Below are 25,779 nucleotides of genomic sequence, written 5' to 3' on the forward strand. Positions count from 1 at the left end.
GACTGCTTTTAAATATTCCTGCTTTGTATACTGCTGACTGCCTGGATCAAAAGTGTTCAACCAATCTGAAGAAGTAACGACAGGTAAACATGGAGTCATCCAAAGGAAGCGAGCTAGTCTGTGTTGTTCAATGTCTGGAATTTATGTTTGAGTCTGGTATCAAAATAAAGGCAGGAGGGGGACTTGAATTCAGCTAAACTCGAACCGTTCAGGCTTCTGCGCTTAATGGACACCTACGTACATGTATGAAATTTCCTTTTTTGTGATATATGTGTGTGACATAAATACTTGATAAGTGCTTCTTGCGTTCTTCATCTGTCGATGCGGGCAGATGTCTATTGAGAGTTTTGGCTGACGGGTCTTTACATGAATTTGGTTTTGAGCTGTTCAAAATCTTTGGTGGGTTGAGAATCATGCAGTTTATGCATATTTTCTGTAGTTTGTGCGCAATTATTTCTTAATTTTCAGGCAATTGTGTGTGATTTTTGCGAGAAGCATGTGTAAAGCAGTAGCCTAAATGAGTCAGCAGGGGGTGCCATTGTGCTGTATGAGCTCTCTGGGTTGAGGTTTGTTTTCTATTTTATCCCTCACGGGACACCGTATTTGGAGGTCTGTATAACTGTGTGGCGCGAATTCACTCAGTGTTCGTTTATGGTTTGGAAGGTAAGCACTGTAGATTGCACCCTCTGCATCCTAGTGAAATAACTTGACCATAAGCAATTGTTATGAGGTTTATGCAAAAGATGTGTGTTGTGATGTTCAGATACCACTTGAAAAGGTTTTTTTTTTAGTTGTAGTCATCTATGCACTTTATTTCCATGCTTAGTAAGTTAGTAGCTAATAAAACAGCACTCACCTCTTCTTTTAGTTCTGTTTAATGCCTTATTTTTAATTTGCATCTACGGTTTTGTGAGTGACCTTAACTGAGAGTGAGTGTTCGTTTATGGTTTGGAAGGGTGGAATTGTCAGCACCAACACCAAATAAACGGTGCGGCCTGAGCCACGACCTTGATCACCGTGTGTCCGACTCCTGCCTCACCGGGTACCCCTAATCAACAACACATAACACAACGCAGAGTCTTCAGGGTAGAGAGATGTGGATCCTGCACATAAAGAGTGGGTTACACATGCAAACATGTGAGGCTTTCGACGACCGTTCCAAGTGTGTCTAACTGACTTTTCACTCTTGTAACATGTATAACTTTTATATTGTGTATACGGCGCACATATCACATTCAAGGTACATCATCGACACACAAATCACAAATGAATTCCATATAAACAGTGCAATAATCCCCTGACGGTTCATGTTCTACGTTAATTTACGTGGTTTATTCATACTTTTTCCATGGTTTTAACGTGTTTTATTTGTGATAAATTTGTGGAAATTTCATGTAAAGACAACGTTTTTTACCTTTTCCACGTATTTTCACGTATGACCAGTTTATATACAATATGCGCAAAATGTACGGAGCAGCCGTGTGACACGACCTTTACACAAATGACTCTCTCTATATCTCATTTAGAAAATTATATTACAATTTCTTTACAAATTAATTTCAAAGACATCTTAAAAGTAAAAAAATATATATATATTTTTTTGTCAATTCTTTGATGAAGTGGGCTTTATGGGGTTAAGAATAGTGAGAAATTAAAGTAATATAACTAAACTATAAAAGCTGAAGGAATGGTCACTACTTTCTCTAAATGTAATTCAATAAAATAAATATCCAGCTAAGAAAAAAACCCGGCCCCTAAAACCCCCCATTGGCTGAAATAACTGCAGTGAAATGCACTCCTCAGTGCCAAATTCTTTCAGCTTTCAAATGTTTGAGGTTTCTTTTATATAATTTCAGACCTCCACGGATCGTCTCAGTAAGATCCAGGATTAGTCAGACCATCCAGGTTCTCCTCAGGTCCACGCTTCGCTTCCTGGCATGGTTTGGATCGCTTCGGTCGATCCGACCCTTTTGTTCCTTCGGTAACAAGAACATCAAAACCAATTCCAATGATCGTTTCTGAGCCTTTTTGTTTTTCTTTGAAAATGTTTTTCTAATGCAAAGTGGTTACAAAAATAAAGTACATTCTCACATTGAGATGACACGACAAAACTACACGTACAAAGCTGGTTAGGAAAAAAAAAAGTTAAGGGAGCACAACACTTTCTGCTTCTTCATGTCTACATTAAACTTATCAAAAAGTTCATAAGTCCAACAGTGTCTGTACATGCATCCATGTCCAGGATCTCTGCAGGATTCAAGTTATATTCTGGACACAAAAAACACAACTTATAATACTATAATTGCGATACTTGTAAATATGCCATAACAGAAAAAAAAAGAAAAAGATTAGTGACTCACTGCAACCTGACACATCAACTTATATCACAATCTGACCTTCGTTCTGCACTTTCAGGAGATCTTTGTCAAGGAAACAGCCTGAGTAAACTACAATAGACTGGAAAATCACCTTCTGAAGGTTCATCACATTTTTTAGTGGCGTCAAAAGTCATACAAAGAAAGTTTTTTCAGGTTGGAACATCACACCATCTCCTGACATGCATCCATCAACTACACCTGCTGAGCTACGTTCACACCAGAGTCGGTAACATACGTTGTTCAAGCGACCACTTCCAATGAAAAGTCTGTGCAAATGTGTGGAAATGCGTGTTTAGGGCTTCTGTGTTCAAAACTCTCGCGGAGCTACATACATTTTTAAAAACATCTTCGGGCTCTACGTACAAAACGTGCAGCCATTCAACACGTATTGAAAATAAAACCGCTTGAACTTTAACCAATCAGGGAGTAGGATTTGGTAGGTTTTGGTAATTCAAGTAAGTACCAACCATTTAAAATTTGATTGGAGGAGTAATTAATAATTGGGTTTTGTATGACCCCAAGTCTTACATTTATCGGAATAGAGCTGTGGAAGAAAAAGTCTGGTATTTGCACCGCCTCAACATTTCCCACTAAGCCTCTTCCAACTGCAAGCACATGCGTGAGTGTTGGGTGGTGTGTGAACACTGCATGTTAAATGCGCATTTAGCCTGTTCTTGACCGTGTGGGACATTCCTGGTGTGTACGTAGCATTAGTGGAGTGACGGCCCCCGTGTAAAAAACTGCGACCTTCATCGTTAGACATCCATACACTGCTTCAAGTAACAAACATTAATACCACAATGACATGACTGTGAGTTTAACACACTATGTGCTCAAGTTAATCTCATGAAATAGTCTTTAAATTGAGTGTCAAAAAGGTCAAAGGTGTCCGAACCAGAGTGACAGCTTATTATCAAAAGTTCTGTACAAGAAGACAATACAAAGTTAGGAGGCAATAAAAGGATGAAAGTTTTCTTGTGTGTTTCTACATTGTCCTCTCAGCTCCTAGCGAAGTGTTCAAAAAGCGCTTCAAAAGGGACCATCTCCTTCGTTAAGCTATCGCCTTCGCCTCAGGCAGGAACGCCTCCCAAAACTTTATAAACTGAAGGGAAGAAGGAAAAAAAGAGACATAATGAGGAATCACAGATACTGGAATGACAGGAGCATCACATTGAGCTGATCTAAAGTGGTTACCCGCTGTTGAGACTTCATCATCGCCTCCAAGTATTTGATTATCTGGCTCTTGAAGTCCTTCGCTTTGTCTTTCTGCAAAGAAAAGTGACCCTTTATTAGCAAAAGAAAAACTGATGGAGCGTTTGTTTTTTGGCTAAAAATCTTTAACAAGTAAAGGAGTAAAGAGACAGCAGATGTTGTAAAAGAAGGAGGATCATAACTCAAATCATAGCATCGAACATCAGGAACATTAGGAGCCTTTGAACTCGGTTCAAACCTACTCCCATAAAAATGGGTTTTTTAAAATGTTATTGTGGCATTTTGCTGATGAATCTTAACGTAAACTGACATCTGCGTATGTCTTTCATCAAGTTGTTATGAATCAGGAGCTACTATGGGCGGGCCACAAGCTCCCCAATCCGCTCCATTCTGATGTTAGATGACTAGATCCATTAACGTTTTCCTCGTCTGAGCTGGTATCTGGCTCTAAACTGTACGGTTGGATAGCTCCAACATTGCTCGCCATTTTTGTTGCACCGCGAATGTTGGGGATTTGAGAGGCTTAGTGGAAGAGCACACAAGCAGAGAGCTCTCAGCCACAGTGAGGGGGAGGGGGATGGGGAGGGCATGGAGGAGGGTTGCTCCGCGCCAAAAGTCCCACCCACAACTCTGATGCGAATGTCTAATGAACTCCTGCCACTCTGTAGAAACTGTCCTAGAAAACAACACAAGTTTGAACATTTTTTGTCTAAAAGACCGCTGGGAACGCTTTGACAATAGAGAAAAGAAAAGTGATCAGAGCGGTACTTTAAGATGTTTTTTCTTTTCTTTATACAGCAAGTGTTTCACCAAAACTGGGTGTAGGAAAATAAAGTGGAGACAGATCTTTGGACGTACCTCAAATCTGAGGAACTCCTTACGCACGGTCATTCCGATCCTGTCAAAGTCTCGCTCGTACTGTGTGACCTTCGTCTCCCACTGTGGAAATGAGGGAGGAGCATTACATTGTTACATTTCTCTGTGTACATTTTTGAATTAAAAATATGCTTTAACATCAAAAACAATTCAGCTTTTGAAAGCCATTAAAATATCATGCTACATTCACATCAGGCATGTGACGCATGTTCAAGAACGAGCTAAACGGAGGTTCTCGAACACGCATAGCCCATGGTGTTCACACTGAGCTAACAGGGAGGGGCGTCTTCTTTTTTTCCCCTTTTTCTAGTGTTTACTAGCGCATGTTCACCATCTGCGGTTGGAAGAGGCGTGATGCCAAATGTCGAAGTGGTGTAAATCCGGTTAATCTCGCTTCAGACTTTTTCTTTCAATGCTCTATTCCGATGAATGAAAGTCTTGGTGTCATAGAATTCCAGCTGGACACAAATTGGAATTAGTAATTTCTCGTCGATGATCAGTTTTCATATGGTTGGCATTTCTGTGAATTCCAACCACCGTTGCAAGAATCCCGACACCGCAACTCTTGCTGCTTCATCACCACGGTGATCAAAAATCCCACCCCGTCACAGCTCTAATATATACAGTACAGACCAAAAGTTTGGACACACCTTCTCATTCAAAGAGTGTGTCGGTGTGTGGCACTAAACTTTGGAACGGTTTAAGTGATGAGCTCAAAAAATGTTCAAATATTCAAGAAAATGTATAAATAAACTCTTATTTCAGGATATGAAGATAAGAAGATTTAAGGATCAACAGGTGTTTGAATAATTCCAAATCCATGTGTGAACTTGATTGTGGTGAAATAATCAAAGCTCTTTTAATTACAACCACTGAGTGTTACATTGTAATGTGAAATAATGATTACTGAAATGTTTAAATTACAATCAATAAGCTATTGATTTTGTTTACTTGGTCTGCAATGTGTAGCAATGATTTCTGGTTTAATGTTATCATGTGTTTTAATGATAATTATTATTACATATCGGTACTGTTACTGTATTCTGCAATCATGAATGAATGTTTTCTGAAGATCATAAATCATTACTAGGCATTGGATTATGTTACTTGAAGATAATCTATCTGATCAGAACCGGATTTAAAAACAATGTAAAACTATCAAATGAATGAACTCAGTTGGGGTGGGATTATATAAGCTTGCTTCTTCCCACTCCTTTTCCAGCAATAAATCAAACTCTACTTATACTTTATTTAATGATCACAGTATTTAATTAAGCAAATGTGATTTAAGTGACGTTTTTGTTTTGTTTTCTGTCTTTTTAATCTATGCATTTCATCATTTCTGTAATGAGTTTGATAAATATGTGTAAATTCTTTATTGCTTTGACTACGATGCTTGAAATAAATCAATAAAATCAAAATCAAATCAAGAGTTTTCTTTATTTTCATGACCATGAAAATTGTTGATTCACACTGAAGGCATTAAAACTGTGAATTCACACATGTGGAATTATATAAATAACAAAAAAGTGTGAAACAACTGAAATATGTCATATTGTAGGTTATTCATAGTAACCACCTTTTGATTTGATTCCTGCTTTGCACACTCTTGGCATTCTCTTGATGAGCTTCAAGAGGTAGTCACCTGAAATGTTTTTACTTCACAGGTCTGCCCTGTCAAGTTTAAAAGTGTGATTTATTGCCTTATATATGGGGTTGGGACCATCAGTTGTTTTGTGCAGAAGTCAGGTGGACACACAGCCGATAGTCCTACTGAATTTTTATTATGGCAAGAAAAAAGCATGTTAAGTACAGAAAAATGAGTGGCCATCATTACTTTAAGAAATGAAGGCCAGTTAGTCGGAAAAATTGGGAAAACTTTGAAAGTGTCCCCAAGTGCAGTCACAGAAACCATCAAGCGCTACAAAGAAACTGGCTCACATCTGGACCACCCCAGGAAAGGAAGACCAAGAGTCACCTCTGCTGTGGAGGATAAGTTCATCCGAGTCACCAGCCTCAGAAATGGCAGGTTAACAGCAGCTCAGATTAGAGAGCAGGGGGGTATTCCAGGAAGCATGTTTAAACTAGCCTGACTTTAACCCTGAACTCTGGCTGAAATCCGCCTGAACTTGCTTACTCTGGGTATGTCGGTTCCAAAAGACCGGATATGAGTTGGCGTAATTACGCTCGACTTGGGAACCCTGGGTTAATGGACATGCACAGCAGGTACATAAAGACATTCTCAATAGATCGGCGATTTCCGGAGTCACCATGGAAACGCATGGAGAAAAAAAGAGCGCTGTACTTCAGTCATACGGAGTCTGAGATTTTAATTACGGCGTATGAAGATTATACGCCCATCAAAAAAGTAATATGGCTGCATCAGCAAAAGAAAGAGTTTTTGCTTGGAAAAAAGAACAGACAAAGTAAACACACGAGTTTCTGATCTTATTTTCATTGTGATGCATATAAGTATAAGTATATAACTTATCCAACTTAAATTCATTCAATTGGTAACAAGTAATTGAGTTAAATTTATTCAACCTAATTTCTTACGTCTATCTAACTCAATATCTTTTTACAACTCAAATTTACATATTTATGTAACTAAATGTAATATTACTCCAATTCAATTAAAGTTATTCCATCTTAATTTATTGTAATTCTTGAACTCTCGTATGTCTAAATTTGAGCCTGCAGATATACTCATTTTTATAACAATAAAATGAATGAAACAAAACGGATTTGAATCATGTAACCATAAACCATATCTCTGAATTTATCATTACAGCACTAGACAGTAGGGGTGCTATATAAACTCATCATCCTCTCCCTCCCTCTCACTCATGGTGCAGAAAAAATTAAATATAACAGTACAAATAACTCGGCAGAACACAGTAAAACAGCTAAACAACTAAACACATTTGGTCAAAAAACCCACACTTAAACCCAAATCCGTCCAGACAAGCAAAGGGGATGGTATCCCACAATTCCTTGCGGTGCCGATCTAACAGTGGCACCAAAGTTACACCTACTAAATTGAATTAATTTAAATGAAAGTAAAATAAATGTCTGATAATTACATGTTATTTTTAGCTGACTTAACAAAAAATATTTGATTTGTCTTAACTAAAGCAAATAATTAAGTTAGATCAAAGTAAAAAGGTTCATCTTTCCAACATCCATATGTGGTCTTATCACCCTCTCATGGTGGAAAAAGTATTATCTGAGCTTCTTCATCCACTAAATCATCTTCAAATGGACACGCCATGGTGCTTCACCTCTCTGAAAACAAACTAAGCTTCAACTAAACCTGCTCCGGACCAGGTTATGTTCAGAGCATGAGTTGCCAGGGGAACTAAGCATACCCTGAAACATACTTCTGTTTTTGGAACCGAAAGCGGTGGTTGTACACTTCTTTAGCCTCAAACTTACCGTGGGAGCTAGCATAACCTGCTTTCTGGAATACCCCCCTGGTCTAGCAGCAGACACATCTCTACAACAACTGGTAAAAGGAGACTGTGTGAATCAGGTCTTCATGGTAGAACATCTGCTAGGAAACCACTGCTAAAGAAAGGCAACAAGCAGAAGAGACTTGTTTGGGCTATAGAACACAAGGAATGGACATCAGACCAGTAGAAATCTGTGCTTTGGTCTGATGAGTCCAAATTGGAGATTTTTGGTTCCAACCACCGTGTCTTTGTGCGACACAGAAAAGGTGAACGGATGGACTCTACATGCCTGGTTCTCACCCTGAAGCATGGAGGAGGAGGTGTGATGGTGTGGGGGTGCTTTGCTGGTGAAACTGTTGGGGATTTATTCAAAATTGAAGGCATACTGAACCAGCATGGCTACCACAGCATCTTGCAGCAGCATGCTATTCCATCCGGTTTGCGTTTAGTTGGACTCATTTATTTTTCAACAGGACAATGACCCAAGCACACCTCAAGGCTGTGTAAGGGCTATTTGACCAAGAAGGAGAGTGATGGGGTTCTGCGCCAGATGACCTGGCCTCCACAGTCACCGGACCTGAACCCAATCCAGATGGTTTGGGGTGAGTTGGACCGCAGTGAAGACAAAAGGGCCAACAAGTGCTAAGCATCTCTGGAAACTCCTTCAAGAATGTTGGAAGACCATTTCAGGTGACTACCTCTTGAAGCTCATCAAGAGAATGCCAAGAGTATGCAAAGCAGTAATCAAGACAAAAGGTGGCTACTTTTAAGAACCTACAATATGACATATTTCAGTTGTTTCACAGTTTTTTGTTATGCATAGAATTCCACAGGTGTGAATTCACAGTTTTGATTCCTTCAGTGTGACTCTACAATTTTCAAAATCCATCTTTAGAGATCAAAATCCTTGTAAAAATGTAAAGTAAGATCTAAATAGAATTCTTCATGTGATCGGAACCTTTCATTACATATTTTGTGAAAGGGGAGAATGTTCGTTTGCCTTTTAAGTTCATTTAAAAATAATATTCTACATAGCAAAAATGGAAACTTATGTTGTGTAAGAGAGAGTAGAAAAATTGGACTATTCTCAAACAACTTTTCTTGGCACTACTTTTGCTCTTTTTAAAACAACTTTATGGATTTCACTCATAAAGTTTGGTTAAGAATTGGAACATGTTAATAAGGAGACGTTAGAGCAGATGTCTCAGTGCGTACCGGTGCGTAAGTTACCTCTGTGATCTCGTCTTTGGCCTGCTGCAGTTTGTCGGGTTTGTTGGCCCACAGCAGTTTGGCCTCGGTCTCCCTCTTCTTTTGAAGCGTGCTCTGAGCTTCTTGCCATCGCTGCCACGCCCGCATGCGCTGGTCTAAACAACCCTGTGGGAGACGCACGTTTCAGGACAAATACAACAGTCTCACTGTTAACAATCACTTTGAACTACCAGATGTAGATTAGAAAAGAGCAGGGAGCTTTCTAGCCTACTGATTGTAGTTTCTAGGTAAAAAAAATATTTTTCAAACAGCATTTTTGCGTCAGCTCTTGATTCACAGCGATCGGAATTAAGAAATGGTGAGAAAAGCAATTTTAAGCTTAATTTTATTTATATATGTCCATCATAAGAAAATGCCACAAAAAAACTTTAAAAACATGGAAAAAAAGACAATTTTCATCAGTGTGTCTTTAAAAGACAACATTTAATATTCCAGATGTTTTCTTTGTTGGATTAGTTTTGCATATGGTTTAAGGTCAAAGTCGACCTTTAAACTCTTCCTGACATTGTTTACGACTCTTCTCAGCGCTCAGCTTACCCGCACAGCACCCAGTAAGCGGATGTAGTCAGCAAGCAGCTCTGCAAGGATGAAGAAGTCACTGGCCGCCTGCTCCTGATGCAGCTGCTCCATCTTGTCCTCCACCTCTGCCAGCTGGGAGAGGGCCCGCGACAGCGCAGTGTTGTCCTCCGAGTTGCCCAGCATAGCCATGCTTTTGGCAAATATTGCCGTGTTTCCACACAACTCTGAAGTTGGTAGAGAGGAACCCGGAAACATCTTTTCATTGTTTGTTTCACAGATTCCTTTGTTACCCTACAGGATGAATGAATTTGAGTGAAAAACGGAAGAGAATTCCGATACCTTTCCGATGATTGACGAGGGAGTCCACCACAGAATGAAGCTTCCTCAGCTGCTGCTCCTCAGCTTCAACCTCCTGCAGCTTGTCCTCAAACCACTGAGGGGAGACACAAACATCCACCATCTTCGAGGTGCCGATCCTGACCCTGACACCCCGACAGAACCCAGTTCAGAACTTCCAGCTAAGCTATCCATCCTGTATCCACTTACAGTGTCGGATTCATTCATCTTGATGGTCATCTTGTTGACCGCATCAGACGCTCTGTTGATCATTTTAAGAAACCCCGCTCCACTGAGAGTCTGGGTGTTCACCGCTCTGGGGAGCTGAAAGTTACAAGTACAAAAGGAAGAAACGGACAGACCCCGATTGGATCTTCGTTCTTCTCTAAAATATGCGTTCAGAATTTCATAACTCATTTATTGCTCGTCCTCACATCGTCTTTTTCCAAGAATTCCCGGACGTCTGGGTCCTGCACCAAAGACGGATGAGAAACCACTCTCTGCAGATACCTGCATTCATCACAGCAGAGGCAGGAAAAGCAGTGAAAATAAATACAAACATCACTGTCCTCCTTTAAAAAAAGAAAAAGAAGGGGTATTTTTTGCTAATTCTAAAGTTACAGCCCAACATTTACAATTATAAATCAAAAGTGTATTCAAACACAAAGATTATTGCTTAAAAATGATGACATTTCAACAGTAAAATCAATGCAAAATCCTCTTTTAAGATCCAGTTGCTGCAAGGCAGTGCAGGTGATGGTGAGAATATACATTTCTACTGTGGCCACATTAGCGGTGCAACAAAAATGGCGAGCAATAATGGAGCTATCCAGAAATAAAGAAATACTTAGAAATGCAGTTGTAAGCTTAATGCTCTTTATATATGTCCTCGATCATGAGAAAATGCCAAAAGAACATGTAAAACACAATTATGGCTAGATTGGCTCTTTAACATGTTATTTAGGCAGTTTTCAATGAAAGTAGAAAGTATTTTATTCAGAAATTCTGGTTTGTTACTTTGGAATGCTGGTGCCAAAATAAGAGTCAGTCTTGATATTTTTCTTCCTAAAGCATATGAGGGAAGTTTCTTCTTTGATCCAAATGAAATAAAACAGTATGTTTGTTGTCAAGACGTTGGTGACATTATTCATGGCATCTCTTCATGCATAGAAGCCTTTTTCTGCACAGCATCATCCTAAGTACATTGTAACTAAAGAGGCAAAGATGGCTTTTTCTTTTAGATTATTCCAACCTACTGTGGGATGGGAATGTTTGATTTCCTCAGACATCAACAAAAAGCATAGAAAGCGACAAGTCTTTATTCATTTATTTTTGAAGATGTGGTCAGGGATCAGCGAGAAACAAGGTCCAGCAGAAACACAGACTCTTCACCATGGCTGAAACTGTAACATTACCTCTCTAGAGCTGCTCTTCTTCGCTCCACAAACTCCACAGACGACGGGTCGTCCATTCCCACTTTCACTTTAGTCATTCCTGCTCATAAAGAGGAAGAGAGAAAAAAAACAGCTGATGACCAAATACACACATAAAGGAAAGTGGGGAAAAAACTCCAGTTCACACCTACGACACTTTTCTCTGGCGGGGGAGGGATGATGCAGCCGTGGAGCGTCTGTTTGGCCGACAGCTTTTCATACAGACCCAGGAAGTCGCTGAAACGCCTCCTCACAGAAAAGGCTTTGCTTTTGAACAGGGGCAAGGAAGACTAGAGAGACACAAGGAAAAAAGATGAGCACAAAACCAGAAAAGGTCTAAACACAAACATTTTGGACAGTTAAAGCACTGACTCTGGTGAAGACTTTGTAGGCCACGTACGCGTTCATCCCATCACCTAAGAGGACAAAAGACCCAGAGTAGACATTAGAGTTGAAGCCTGACTTAGGAAGCATTCTGGTTACTTAAAGACTCACTCTGACAAAAAAAACAACACGTTTTGGGTGTTTTCCATATGTTCATATGTTTTTCCAATGTTGCATATGTGGCATTCTCTGAAGAAGGACACATATAGAGTATTTCTTTGTGACTCAGGAGCAAATGTTTGAAAAAAGATCCTATAAAATACGATGGATGGGCCACAGGCGGTATGGCGTGTAGACGGTAACCTCTAGGAAATGGGGAGGGGGAAGGGGAGGTGAGGTTGCTCCACGCCAACAGTCGCGTCCACAACTCTGATGCAAATGTCTGATGAACTCCTGCCGCTCATGTCCCACAAAACGACGCAAGTTTTTAAAATGCTGCCTAAAAACAGCATGATCATAAAAGACAACTGGGAATGCTTCAAAATAAATCATAAGATGATCTGAGTGGGTTTTAAAATGAACCAGAACTTTGCCTAAACTGCTCGTCCCACACAGCCGTAGGACAGTTAAACTGACCGACTTTCTCCGGGTTTGTGACAGCAACGTCCACATCGAAGCTGTCCTTGGCCTCTTCTTCCTCTAACTGCAAATAAATAAAAGAAGGCAGCTTTAGTTCTTTCCAAAATATAGACACATGGCAGCTGATGTAATTTTAGGGAAGGGGGGCTAGGCTCAGCTGTGGGCTTTTACCTGCTCCAAGGAGGTGTGCTGCATAGCGGCGGGGTTCTGCTGGAACGAGGAGGCGGGCCGAGGACCAGAGGAAGAGGAGATATGTGGCTGCACGGCGCTGCTGGAGGTGTTTGTGTCGAGGTCTGATTGTGCCTCTGAAGCAGAAGAAGCACGAACACATCATTCAAAGAAAAGGAGCTGAGATTGTTTTCATCTTTCCTCCAAAACTTTTGCAAACCAGTCATCCGTCATAATGAGGTGCATTAGTCCAGGTTTCAGGTATTGAGGAGAGTTAATGGAGAGCCAGGTGTAGAACAAATTGAAATGGCCGTATTGTTTCGGTGATGTGCTGTGTTTCCACATTTTCTGACTTAATGACCAACGCCGATCGTCTTTAGATTTTTTTAAGAGTATAAGTCACAGTTTTTTGACGTAGTTTTGCCAGGGGTGAAACGTATACACAGGAGTGACTTGTATGCTATTTTTTTTTGTTAAATATTGGCTCATATGGTCGTTATTTTTCCACTAACATCCTGCTGCCCTTCAGAGGTTATTTCCTGCTAAAACCACTAGAAGGGCATTGTAGTGGTGTCTTTAAAGACCCCTTCAGTGAAAATTGTGTTTTGGTATTTTTAACATGTTCTTGTGGCATTTTTCTGAAGATGGAGGACATATACGTAGAAAATTCAGATTAAAATTGTTGAGTATTTATTTATTCGAATCAAAAAAATGCTGTTTGAAAAAGCCTGGAGCTGTGGCATAAAAGGTACAATCTGAGGGACACAAGCTCCCCGCTCTGCTCCATTCCCATCCATCCACTTGTAGACGACTAGATTCCTGTTTTCCTGGACGACTGCATAGCGCCAATATTGCCATTTGTTGCACTGCTAATGTTAGGTTGGGGTTGTGAGGGGCGTAAACTTGTGGAAGAGCGTGTAAACAAAGGGATGACGGGGAATGAGGGAAGGCTTACCATTGCGCTCATAACTCAGAGCCTGGAAAACAACTTTTTTTTTTTCCTTTCTAAAAATGTTATAATTATAATTAAAAGACCTCTAGGAACACTGACAGTTGATCAAAAGATGGTCGGAGTGGGACTTAAACAGGAACCAGGTAACTTTTGCCAGGTTTCCAGTGAGACGGTAAACACAGACATCAACCCTCTGCTTGTGTTGAAGTGGTCGCACATGCCTATAACGTTAGGAGATAGTAGCTCTTCCTACCCGCAAACAGGTCATTGTCGTCATCAGAGTTGACTCCGTTTGACCTGGCAGTGTCGGTTCCGGCCTCCTCCTGGCTGAACAGGTCTGCAGGCTCTTCACGGACCCGCTCCGGCTGGGAGACTCCTCGACTCACAAAGAGTGGACTGGTCCTCTAAACAAAACACAACATTTGTTTGTTTTAGTGAGCAACAAGAAGCCAGTGATTGTCTGAATGATAAGGCAGGGCTATGATGGTGGCTGGGTAGAGTTTTAAAAGTCGATCTGTTAGGATAACACTAAATAAAGTCGTGATGAGTTCAAGTGACAGGAAGAAAAAAGAAACCCAATAGGTTAAACATCCGAGCAGGCCTAAGGGCTCATAGGAAAGCTACTTAATTTCCCCCCCCAAATGTAAAGTTTAAACTACTTTAACCTGTTTTTGAAAGCCTTATAATCACACATTTATCGACTTTTTGTCAGAGGCTGACTGTTATTTTTTTCCCAGTGGCAGAAAAAGCTGGACCAGGAGGAGGAGAGAGAGACTGACTTCTTTCTTAGTTCTAGGCTGTAAACAGATAAGCCACGCGTGAAGATGAAGAGTCACGGCCGGAAACTTACATTACTGACAAAAATGTCATCGCCTTCGTCGCTGTCCCCGTCAAGCAGGTCAGACAGTCCGGGTTTTGACACATCTGTAGCGGGGAAAGGAGGCGGATTTCGATCCGAGCTAGTCGCCATATTCTGTGTTGTGGGAGCGACTGACGCCTCGACCGGAAAAGGCGAGTCAAAGAACGAGCAGGGGCTGTAGCGACACCTGCTGGCTGAGGGGATGCATTACATCGTCTGTTGCTTTTGACACAGTGGTTAAACACTTTTAAATTCAAATTAAAAATAATTACATTTCTTTCTTTCATTTAAAGAAATAGCTCAAGGTGCTGTACATAAAAACAAACAAGGATGCAAAAACACCAATGCAAAAAGTAAATAAATAAGCCCCTCATAATAAAATAACAAAACAAGGACAAGTAAAAAGAGACATGACTTAAGAAGAAGAAAAATGAAAACCTTAAGAAGAGAGAACCATGAAGGTGCCGTCTGATCTGTCCTCCGGTTGGCCTGCGTGTCAGCATAGACACAAACACCCCAGCCAAGGGTGGGAAACACTCGTAAACCGTTTAAAATGTTAAAGTGATAAATAGAAAGGTTAAAATATAAAAACAGCTAAAATATAAAAAATTAAAATAAGTTAATGCATAAAAAGTCTAAAACACCTGAAATATAAAAAGAATATGGTAAGATGTTAATACAAAAAATAAATAAATTAAAATAATAATAATAATAATAATAAAAAACACACATTAAACAAATAAAAATGTATTAAAATATCATAAAATATAACATTTTATAAATTTTAGACCCCCCATAGGAGATCTAATTAAAAGCTGAATTAAATAGATGGTTCGTTAATTTCTTTTTAAAAAACTCGACAGTGGATGAGGGTCCTCACATCATCAGGCAGGCTGTTCCACAAACCAGGCCCGTAGTATGTAAATGAGGCCTCGCCGTGGTTTTTTGTCCTGACCCTAGGGGACCTTTAGCAGGCCTGCACCTGATGATCTAAGGGCTCTAGGTGGTTCATAAGTTAAAAGCAAATCTGATGTAAAAGAAGGACCAATACCATGAACATTCTTGTAAACTATTAACCCTTGTGCTATCTTAGATGACCCCACCCTTACTTTGACGTGTTCTCCCTACCATGACAAAGGTGGATACAGGTGAAGAGGATTTCATGTAATCCATGGACACCAGTGAAGATCAAAATCATTGAAGAAATAAGGTTAAGCGCACTGTCTAGTGGGTCTACATGACCCAACTCCCAATGTTAAAGTGCCTAGGATAGCACAAGGGTTACAAGAATCTTAAAATCAATCCTGAAGCTGACAGGGAGCCAGTGCAGAGGTTTTTCAGATTGGTGTAATGTGCTCCTTCTTACTGGTTCTCGTCAAAAGGCGAGCAGCAGAGTTCTGGACTAGCTGCAGGCGATTAAGAGGGGTTTTCTTTACCCCAGAAAGGAGGGCACTACAGTAATCTAATCTTGATATACTAAAAGCATGAATTAAGATTTCAGCACTGGCTCTAAAGAGAAAGGGTCTCACTCGGGCGATATTCCTCAGATGGTAAAATTCAGTTTTAGTTACTTGGTTCACATGTTGGTCAAAGCTCAGATCTGCATCTAGAATCACACCAAGGTTCCTTACTCTATCACACATGGTCATAAATTTGGTTGACAGATAAAATTGGACGTCATCTCTCTCAGCTTCAGAACCGATTACCAAGACTTCAGTTTTGCATTGGTTGAGCTGCAAAAAGTTCTCTCCCATCCATATTTTAATATCTAAAATACAATGTAACCCTTGTGCTGTCTTAGATGACCCCACCCTTACATTGACGTGTTCTCCCTACCATGACAAAGGTGGATAAAGGTGGAAAGATTTCATGTAATCCATGGACACCAGTGAAGATCACAAATCATTGAAGAAAAAAGGTTCAGAACACTGTCTAGTGGGTCTAGATGACCCAACTCCCAATGTTAAAGTGCCTAGGAAAGCACAAGGGTTAAAAGGCTGTCCACGGGTCCAGTGTCATCAGGAGACACAGCTATATACAGTTGAGTGTCATCAGCATAGCTATGAAAGTTAATGCCGTGTCTCCATCACCAAGCGGAAGCATGTAAAGATTAAAAAGTGTAGGACCCAGGATGGAGCCTTGAGGCACCCCACATGTCAGTTTGTTCCTTTCAGATGAAAAATAATTTAAATTATAAATAAAATCTCTATCTGTGAGTTAGGATTTAAACCAATTACAAGCTGTCCCAGTAATTCCAAACTTGTTGTGAAGTCGGTTTAAAAGGATAGAGTGATTAACTGTGTCAAAGGCTGCACTCAGGTCCAGTAAGACTAAAACAGATTCTTTCTTCATGTCAGCATTGGACCTGAGATCATTTAAGACCCTGACAAGTGCCATCTCTGTTGAGTGGTGAGGTCTAAAACCAGACTGAAACTTTTCTCAAATGTTATTTTCATTAATAAAATCATTCAGTTGAGTAAAAACAAGCTTTTCTAAAATTTTGCTTAAAAATGACAGGTTGGATACCGGCCGGTAGTTTTTTAAATTGGACACATCTAAACAACTCTTCTTCAGAATGGGTCTCATCAGAGCAGTCTTTAGGGATGCAGGGAAGACTCCAGTCTGAAGAGAGCAGTTCAAGATGTTTAGTAGCCCTTCCTCACAGGATGTGAAAACTGACTTAAAAAGTGAAGTGGGGATGGGATCAAGAGAACAAGTTTTGGTATTCATTTGGGACATGCTCGACAAAAATATTGAGTGTTCTCTCATTGATAGGACAGGCAGTGGAAAGGTCAACAAGGGATTGTTGATCCCTCCACAGTAAGATAGATGATCTAATGTCATCTATCTTAGTGGTAAAGTGGACTGCAAACTCCTCACAGGTTTTACTGCTAAAGGCGGAGGGTGGGCCAGAGATTGGTTTTATTATTTTGTCAATTGTGGCAAAGAGGTTTTTTTGGCTTTGACTGATTTTCTGCAATGAACTTTGAGAAACAGCCTTGTCTTGCCTTTTTACTGGAGTTATTGTAATGCATTAGTGTGTTTCTAAAAATTTGGTGATGTACTGTGAGTTTTGTTTTCCGCCAATGCTGTTCTGCCCTTCTTGTCATTCCTGTAACCCTTGTGCTATCCTAGGCACTTAACCATTGGGAGTGGGGTCATCTAGACCCACTAGACTAGACAGTGCTCTGAACCTTTTTCTTCAATGATTTGTGATCTTCACTGGTGTCCATGGATTACATGAAATCTTTCCACCTTTATCCACCTATGTCATGGTAGGGAGAACACGTCAATGTAAGGGTGGGGTCATCTAAGATAGCACAAGGGTTAAATGCCTGTGTGATTATGGGAAAATATTTCTGTTTAATTTAATTATAGTTTCAATATCCAAATTTGTGTTATTTTTGCTGATAGTCTCAAACCAAAAGATAGATTGTGTATCTGTTTTCAATACAGCTGCATTGAAAAGGAATAATGTCCATGATATAAAACAACAGGTGGTCTTTTGGCTTGAAGGCCAAGACTTTTCTAAAGACAAACAACATGTACATAATTTTGATACTTGATCTGTGATGTTAAATCATGATTTCTGAAAAAGAAATTCTGTAATTAATATGTATTTCAACTTTATTTATCTTATAAAACTTGATAATTTTTTAAATGATCTGAACTTGTGTTGATAAACTATAAATACATCTTCAGATGATAAAAATGTTCAAAATAAATAAAACGTTAAATAAAGCATAATAGGGCTGGGAATATATAAGTTTGCTTCCTCCCACTCCCTTTCTAGCAAATAATTAGACTCTTTTTGAAAAACGTAATATCTAATAGTTGAAATGTATCCTATACTGCATAAGTGCTAATATGTGTATTTATGATTAAAAGTAATTATAAGTTCAAGTAGTTATAATGATAATGATGCAAGGGTATGTGGATGTATGCACGTTTTTTTTTTTCCAATCAATATTGACTACGTTTGACATCTCTGTATAGATATTTTTTTTTGATGTTTCACTTCTTTTGTCTTGTTTTGATTACTTAATTTAGACCATTTCCAAATTTCCAAATCAAATTTGTGTGTTATCTGAAAATCAACAGATTTCCTCAAATCTGAACCCTCGAAACCAGTTGTTTCAGGAGTGCAAAGACTTTTTTGTTCAAAAATTTGGATGGATTTTGGTTGTGTAACCCTTGTGCTATTCTTGGCACTTTAACATTGGGAGTTGGGTCATCTGGACCCCACAAGACAGTACGCTGAACTTTTTTCTTCAATGATTTGTGATCTTCACTGGTGGATTACATTAAATCCTCTCCAACTTTATCATGGTAGGGAGAACACGTCAATGGTCATCTTGACCCCATAGGATAGAACAAGGGTTAAATAAACCCATTGCAGCAACCATCTGACAATACTTTCATAATTTTGTCAAAATGCCTTAAAGATAATTTTGCTTTTGCAACAAAAGTTTATGATAGCAATTAACTGTATTCAATTACCTTTAGTTAAATTAAAAAAAAGTGGTCATGTTCTGTAAATTTCTTTGTCGTCAATGGGAAACAATCGTTTTTTTTTTAACTAACTTCCCTGAAAGATGTCAATTTTTTGAGTAAGTTGGTTATAACGGACATATTTTGTAGGAAAGAAAGTCCCGTTTTGAGCTGACTTAAGTACGGGGGCAATTTGACTACAAACTGCAAATTAGCTGCATTAACTTTAGCAAAAACAGAATTTAGTGTTTCACTAAAACAAGTGTTTTGGTGAATTTGACATTAGGTTTTACCTCTTGCTATTTCTATCATTAGCATACTTGAAAAGAAGACAAGCAGAAACATTTACTTTGTTAGTATTCATGATAGTTTGTATACACAATGTATAGGAGCACCAATAAAAAACTTTTTTTCCCCAAAACATTTTCAACATTTTTTTTTAAAAAGCCACATTTTGTTTTTGTTTCTACAGAAAGCAAAGAAAGCTCTGTACATGAACAAGCAGAACAACAGAATTCGTCATCATGAACTGCAGAGTAAAACACCCGGGCTGCTGGATTCATATCATCTCCAAAGCAATAAAAATAAAAACAATTATAACAAGACCAGCTGCCTGCTGCTTACCTAGCACACTACATTACACACACAGCTTTTGATATTTAAAACACGAGATAAGTAAGAAATTTACTTTCCAAAAACTGTGAAAAAGTGCAATAAATGTTCAACTGTTCACAACTGAAAAGGACGTTTCCCGATCGGAGTCCGGTGCTCTCGCTCCCATTTGTATTCTACTCATCTGCCCCACAAAAGTGTTTCCTTGTGTGTCTCCATCGTTCAAATCTCTTACACAGTTGTACTCACATTCATGACAATGTATACATTAATGAGAAACATGGCATTCACAAACGTGGAGCAAATGACCATGATTGCTAAAGACAAAGATCTTTGGGTAAAAGGGTCATGAAAAACTATTTTCTCAGATGAACCTTTATTTTTCTTTTTACAGCAGACATTTTGTGTACAGAATGAGTATCTTGATTTTTTCTTCATCCAAACCTTTCATGTAAAAACCAAAGGGAATTCTGGGAGTCTCCTTCAAAAGGCCAACGTTTTTGCGTTTATGGTTTCTAAATCTGAAGGAAAAGAACAAAAACGGCAAACACTGCTCTGCTGGGGCAAAATGTCCTCATTTTTCAGCAGAAAAAATACCTGAAACCAATCAAATGCTGTGTATTTGTTTATTTTTTTCCCAAATATACAATCAAACTTTTTTTTATATATATATAAAACTTGTGACTGATTGATTTGTTTGTTCTTTCAGAAAAGGTTGGGGAAGGGTTGGCGTCCTGAGTCCAAGGTATCCTGGCGTGGGAAGGGGGCCGCAGACGCTGCCACGGTGGAGCGTGGCGGTACGGCGCAGGGTCCGACATACAAACACGTTGGTAAGGCTTTCAAACTGGAGCTCCCACAACATACACAAAAGGCTGAAGAGCGTACAAAGAGGACGAGGATGCCACAGAAGAATGTTCTCTAGAATCGCATCAAGCTTCTCTCCTCGCGGCTATGAAAACAGAGCTCTTTTGAAATCCCACTTTCGTTCACAAAAACAAAATATTAATAATAAAAGGAACTATGGGAAATGTGTCAAAATCATGAGGCAGCATAAAAAATAAAACATATGTACACGTTCATAAGGATATGTGTGTAAAAAAAATAATACAATAGAAAACAATATAAAGTCATGGCAAAATATATGACACAAGAGGACAAGGCGAAAATAAAAACAAAATTATAATGTAGGATTGTAAAGGGGGGCTTAAATCCAATGTTCACTTCACTGAAATGGCCTGATAGATACACAAGATGCACAAAGGAAACACTAATCAAACAAACACTGTGTGTTGACTGTGCTGCTCGAGCACCAACATCAAAACCAGCCAATTTTTGGACTTCCTCCTCTTGTCTGGACACCGACTCATTTGTCTTAAGCGAGTGTTCAGCTCAAACACCAACTGTACAAATTTTTGCTGAGAAAAAAACAAAAATTCACAATCTTCCGGTTAAAGGCGACCGAAATGTAAAAGTTTCTTCATATGCTGTAAAGCTTCCCACTTCCCTTCCCTCTCATGGCAATCTCCTTCCTGAGACTGAGCAAGGGTTGGGTTGAAATCAAAAGTTTCAGTCTGGAGGTTTGCTTCTTTTGTCTGCAGTGGGGACGCGAGAGCTTCCACGAGCGCAACAAGCGGTTTCGGAGTCCACTGGCCTCTGGCTCTGCAAGGTTTAGTTGTGTATGTGTGTGTGTGTGAGTGTGTGTGTGTGTGTGAGACTGGCAGAGAAGGTGTGTCTGAGCCTGCACGTTGCATCAGAGATCATGGGGCTGTGGTGATGGCGTTCAGGTCCTTCATCAGGCCTTCGAGGTGAGCCATTTCCTCTGTGAGCTCATCGGGCTCGTAGCTCTGAGGGAGAGGAACAGGGTTACTGCGGGGGGCAGGCGAGGGGCATGGGGGGAGGGAAGCAAGCACCTGGAAGGAAGGAAGGCAGGAGAGGAAAGGAGAGGAGGAAAGGAAGGAGAGGGTCAGTAAGGGATTCCTTCACAGGGGGAGTTTCATGAGTGGGGGTGAAGCGAGCTCAGGGATTGGTCAATGAAACTGAAGCATTATGGGAACAACAACGAAGCAGCAGACCAAAGCATTAACCCAAAAACCAAACAAAAAGGGGAGTCATCAACAGCCATTCAACGTCATTCCAGTTATGGGTTCAAAACAATTCGTCAAAAATTACACAAAAAAAAAGAAGCAGCCGACAATGACACGGAAAAATGGTGAGAATGAAGTTGGAAAGAATAAAAGGAGAGAAAGAACAAACAGAAAATGTGATTACAACAAGTTCAGCTGAGTGTCATGCTACTGTTACATTGGGCACGTGATGCACGTTCAAGAATGCACCAAACTGGCATTTTTGAAAGTGATTTCAGCGTCTGGTGTTCACACTTGACTGTCGCTAAAAGCGAATGTACCTACAGTTGGAAAAAGCTTGGCATGAAATGTCAAAGCGCGGTTGTCAAATCTCGTGAATCTTTTTCAAGGATTTTTCTTTCACAGCTCTATTCCGTATAATTCCAGTGGGACACAAACTTGAATTATTAATTTCTCCTTCATGGTCAATTTTCAAACTGTTGGTTTTTCTGCGAATTGAAAAGAAAAAACGCTTCCCATACGCCAATATCAAATCTGAGTCCTTGATTAGTCAACGTTCAACTTCAATGGCGGCGCGTTTTGTACGTAGAGCCCAGAAATTGACTTAAAAACTGTCGTAGAGATACGAAACCGCAAGAGTTTTGAAGCCCAAACGCAGGTTTACACAGACTCTTTATCCAAAGTGGTCGCTTGAACAAGCCTGGTGTGAACGTAGCACAAAAGTATAATCCAGTCCTCGAAAAAAAAAAAAAAACCTGACATGAATTTGGACGTGTGATGTGAACTGGAAAACTTTACGGCAAAATTTACTGTCAGGAAAACAAAACAAACCAACCAAAAAAGCGTGTTTTAGTGCTTTTGTCAGCGTGGGGCGCTATACTCACGCTGTCTACATCCTCAAGCATCTTGCTGGTTTCTGGCACTTCAGGAGGTGCGTTGGGGACGGTGACTATCATAGGCGTTCGTGTCCTACCTAGTGTTCCGATGGAAGCTGTTTTCACCACATGGGGGTGAGTGGGAGGCCCTGAGGGAGAAAAATGCAGACAGGAAGTCTTCAGTAAGTGGATGATCATTCAAATCTTTTCATTTTGGCTAAATTCTTTAGGTTAGCTTTGGGTCAAACTGCGGTTTGTTATTGTGTTTTGGATGGTCGTGCTGCACTGCAGCAGGGTCCTACTGAAGCTTTTGAAGGAGCTCACCGGTCTGGGCGAGCAGGGGCGTGCTCGGCAGAGCAGGAGACTCGTAGGATGGATGGCTGGAGACCGGGATTGCAGGCACAGCGAAGCTCTTGAGTGGGTGGGCGTGAGCGTGCGGGTGGGCCAAGCGGTGCGGGGGCAGGTTGCTGGAGTAGCTGGGCTCCTCGTCTGTGGTGGAGGAGCCGTGGTAGCTGCCCTCGGGGTCAGCCAGGATCTCAGAGGGGCAGGAGACCTGAGAGGAGGCAGTGGCGGGCGGTAGGGGCTCTGTGCTGGGGGTGTTCCTCACCGACTCTGGAGAAGAGAAGACACAGGATTGTTGAGTTTACAGGATATAACACCACTTACTATTGATTTCATCCTACAGAACTTTCTGATTTGGAAATGCTCAGTCAAGATTTAGTCAAATAAATCGAAAGAAAAACCTGGTGACTGACCATTGAGGTCATCTTTAATCCAACAATTTATTTGTGTTAATGTTTAACTTCAAAAATCCACTCAAATCATCCTTTGATGTATTTTAAAAGCGTTCCCAGTGGTCTATTAATTCTGATCAAAAAACCTTTATTTTTAGAACTACAACTTTAAGCCTGCGGTCATTTCCCATCATCCCTTTGTTAAAACTCTCTCCTCCTACAGCTCCTACAGCCCCACGCTAACATTAGGGGAGCCTAAAAATGGGAAACTATTCCAAACTGTATGGCTTGATAGCCGAACAGTTAATACATTCATGTTGGGTTGTGGGTGTGAGGGTCTGTAAGCCAGTGGGGGAGTGTGAAAACAGATGGGTGATGGGAAGTGGTGGGGGGCTTGCTCCTGCTTCGAGCCAACAGTCCCACCAACAATTCAGAGGGGAATTACTAATTAACGATTGCCGCTCTACAGAAACTATGTCCTTAAAAAGCTTAAAAAAAGTATCTGTCTGTCTGTCTATAGGACTAAATATCAAACATGAAATAAGCGCTTTTATTCTGATGGTGTAACTTCAAAAAGGTCATTTAATAAAAACAAAATAACACCCGTACTTTAGCTTTTCTACACCACAAAAAAAGAAAAAAGAAAAGATGTTTATGGTAAAGTACTAGTTGCAAAGGTATTGGGGAAAATCGCGAGTTAAAATAAAAACCTTTGACAGCACAGATCACTATGTCACAAATGAGAGTGAAAATATCTGAGGGATCCTTTGTAAATATCGCAAAAACAAATTCCAGTCAGATAAATCCATCTCAAAATAGTTGTAAATGAGTACACACTTCACAAATGAGTGACAGAATTGGAAAATACTGAAAACGTTTTTCTGAATGAACATGGTGCAATTTTGAAAAGCCTTTTTTTTAATAGAATTATGCTGAAGTTTAGCTTTTAAGATGCTTTTTAGATCAATCAGAAAAATCTCTCTCTACACAAAAATGTTTGTATGGACTGTCTGATGAACACAGACGAGGCATCAGTCGTGCAATAAGCTGCAGTACTTGGATTATTAATGATAATGACCTATTTTAGTTATAATATTAATAATAAACTGTATTGCAACTGTATCAGTTGCATATACTATGAATGAAAATGTCTTTTGTTATGCATTGCAGATGTGTTTATTGCAACCCATTTGTGGTAAATAAATGTAAGATTTTTGGTAAATTTATATATTTTTTATTTAAATATGTAAAAGTTTTAGAACACATTTCATTTTTTGTTAACAATAAAAACTTAGATACTTAAACCCGCTTTCTATGTGTGCATTTACACATAAGCAAATATCTAATGTTTTCATGTCAGCTTCTCCATAAAACCTCAGTGCTCTCTGCGTCTCTTTTGCAGATTTCTCTCCTTTGTCCAGCAGGGGGCACCATCTCACCTGTAGAGTCCACCCTGTCTAAATGGGAGCTGGGGGTAGCGCAGGTGTGTGAGCGTGAGTGCCCACTGCCCGGATGATAGAGGTAGCTGCGTGTTGGTGATGCCAGGCTGCCCATGTGATAATGGTGATGATGGTTATCAAGCGAATGGATAGGATGAGCACTAATCACAGCTGTGAATGGAAATGGACACGGATACACAAACAAACAAGGATGAGATGTTTAACCAGCTGCAGAAAAACCATGACGACGCAGACGCTTCTCTTCTAAAGAACTTTCTCACAAAAAAACAGTGAAGTTTTATGTCAAATTCATGAAACAAAGACAGAATTGAGCGTTTTATGAAAAGCATGAAATGGATTTCTGTGCTCTAAGTTTACACCACACACACTTACGTTGAGGAGGCTGCGCATCAAAGGGCATCATCATTTTAGGCCTCATCCCTCGTCGGCCTGCTAGAGTAGACATGCTGTCCTCTGACTCGTGGCCTAAAAGGATTGGTGGAAACCAGCCAATCAGAGATGGTTGCTACTTAACAGTTCTGACCCTTAACTGTATATGAGAACTGGACCGAGTGAGGTCAAAAACAGGAAGTATCCGCTGGTCCCACGGAGTTCTATTGAGAAACAAACAGCTAATACTCATTTTTAACATGTTCTTGATAATCCATATTTTTCATGATTTTTTCTGTAGAGCAAATTGTTCAAGTTATACACGGGCCAATCAGATGCCTCAATAAAGGCATGTGATCTCACATCAATCATTCTAAGTGATTGATCGACAGATTCTCCCAAGTACTCTTTCAAATGGTAGGGGTGTGCCCTTCCAACAAGCTCACTCCTGATTGGCTAGAATGGTTGCCAAAGAACTATTGACTCAGACCAATCACTCCTTACTGACGTTTTTTTTTTCTCGTTTAAACATGGCGACGTCTGTAAGGTGAAGAAATGGCGACGGTATTGACTTCATTAGGTTGGAACGGGAGGAAGTCATTTTCTATGGGTGACATCACACTCACTCGGTCTAGTTCACATATAAAGTCAATGGTTCTGACTGATCCATTATGATCTTCTCGTTATTGTTTCCAAATGTCACAGATGCTTCATCAAGAAGCATTTGTGTTCCCAGT

At 40.0% G+C, this 25,779-nt stretch overlaps 2 protein-coding genes across 24 annotated transcripts in view; both read right to left on the bottom strand.

The window, feature by feature from the left end:
- Positions 1-2,025: 2,025 nt before the first annotated feature.
- LOC101165460 (sorting nexin-1) lies at positions 2,026-14,607 on the bottom strand. The gene is made up of 15 exons (XM_004066867.5): positions 14,409-14,607; positions 13,812-13,962; positions 12,610-12,743; positions 12,436-12,502; positions 11,848-11,891; positions 11,624-11,765; positions 11,458-11,536; positions 10,477-10,552; positions 10,253-10,366; positions 10,046-10,139; positions 9,725-9,930; positions 9,149-9,292; positions 4,449-4,529; positions 3,573-3,644; positions 2,026-3,480 (listed from the first exon to the last, which is right to left on the bottom strand). Exons 1-15 carry the CDS (start codon positions 14,526-14,528, stop codon positions 3,430-3,432), a joined length of 1,575 nt encoding a protein of 524 aa, XP_004066915.1. The 5' UTR covers positions 14,529-14,607; the 3' UTR covers positions 2,026-3,429.
- A 4,645-nt stretch (positions 14,608-19,252) lies between these two features.
- neo1a (neogenin 1a) overlaps positions 19,253-25,779 on the bottom strand; it is a 216,798-nt gene continuing 210,271 nt past the window's right edge. For 7 of the 23 annotated variants that reach the window (XM_078944216.1, XM_078944214.1, XM_011487714.4 and 4 more), the window contains 5 exons: positions 25,046-25,138; positions 24,653-24,823; positions 22,804-23,091; positions 22,489-22,628; positions 19,253-21,430 (listed from right to left, as the gene is read on the bottom strand). In XM_078944216.1, the coding sequence (XP_078800342.1) occupies positions 21,278-21,430; positions 22,489-22,628; positions 22,804-23,091; positions 24,653-24,823; positions 25,046-25,138 (845 nt within the window). In that variant the 3' untranslated portion in view covers positions 19,253-21,277. Of the gene's footprint in view, positions 21,557-22,488; positions 22,629-22,803; positions 23,092-24,652; positions 24,824-25,045; positions 25,139-25,779 lie in introns of all 23 variants that reach the window. The other 16 variants (XM_078944218.1, XM_078944215.1, XM_078944213.1 and 13 more) reach the window with 7 other exon arrangements.

The sequence above is a fragment of the Oryzias latipes genome, chromosome 3, assembly GCF_053564925.1.
Source record: "Oryzias latipes strain Hd-rR chromosome 3, Olatipes_Hd-rR_3.1".
Classification (NCBI taxonomy): domain Eukaryota; kingdom Metazoa; phylum Chordata; class Actinopteri; order Beloniformes; family Adrianichthyidae; genus Oryzias; species Oryzias latipes.

Bases quoted from the DNA above. Each gene is read 5' to 3' on its own strand.
- LOC101165460 (XM_004066867.5), bottom strand. From the start codon at position 14,528: ATGGCGACTAGCTCGGATCGAAATCCGCCTCCTTTCCCCGCTACAGAT. The intron at 10,367-10,476 runs GTGAGGACGAGC...TGTAACTTTCAG, and splicing joins AATTCTTGGAAAAAGACGAT to CTCCCCAGAGCGGTGAACAC. The intron at 3,481-3,572 runs GTAACCACTTTA...TCTTCCCTTCAG, and splicing joins TGATGAAGTCTCAACAGCGG to TTTATAAAGTTTTGGGAGGC.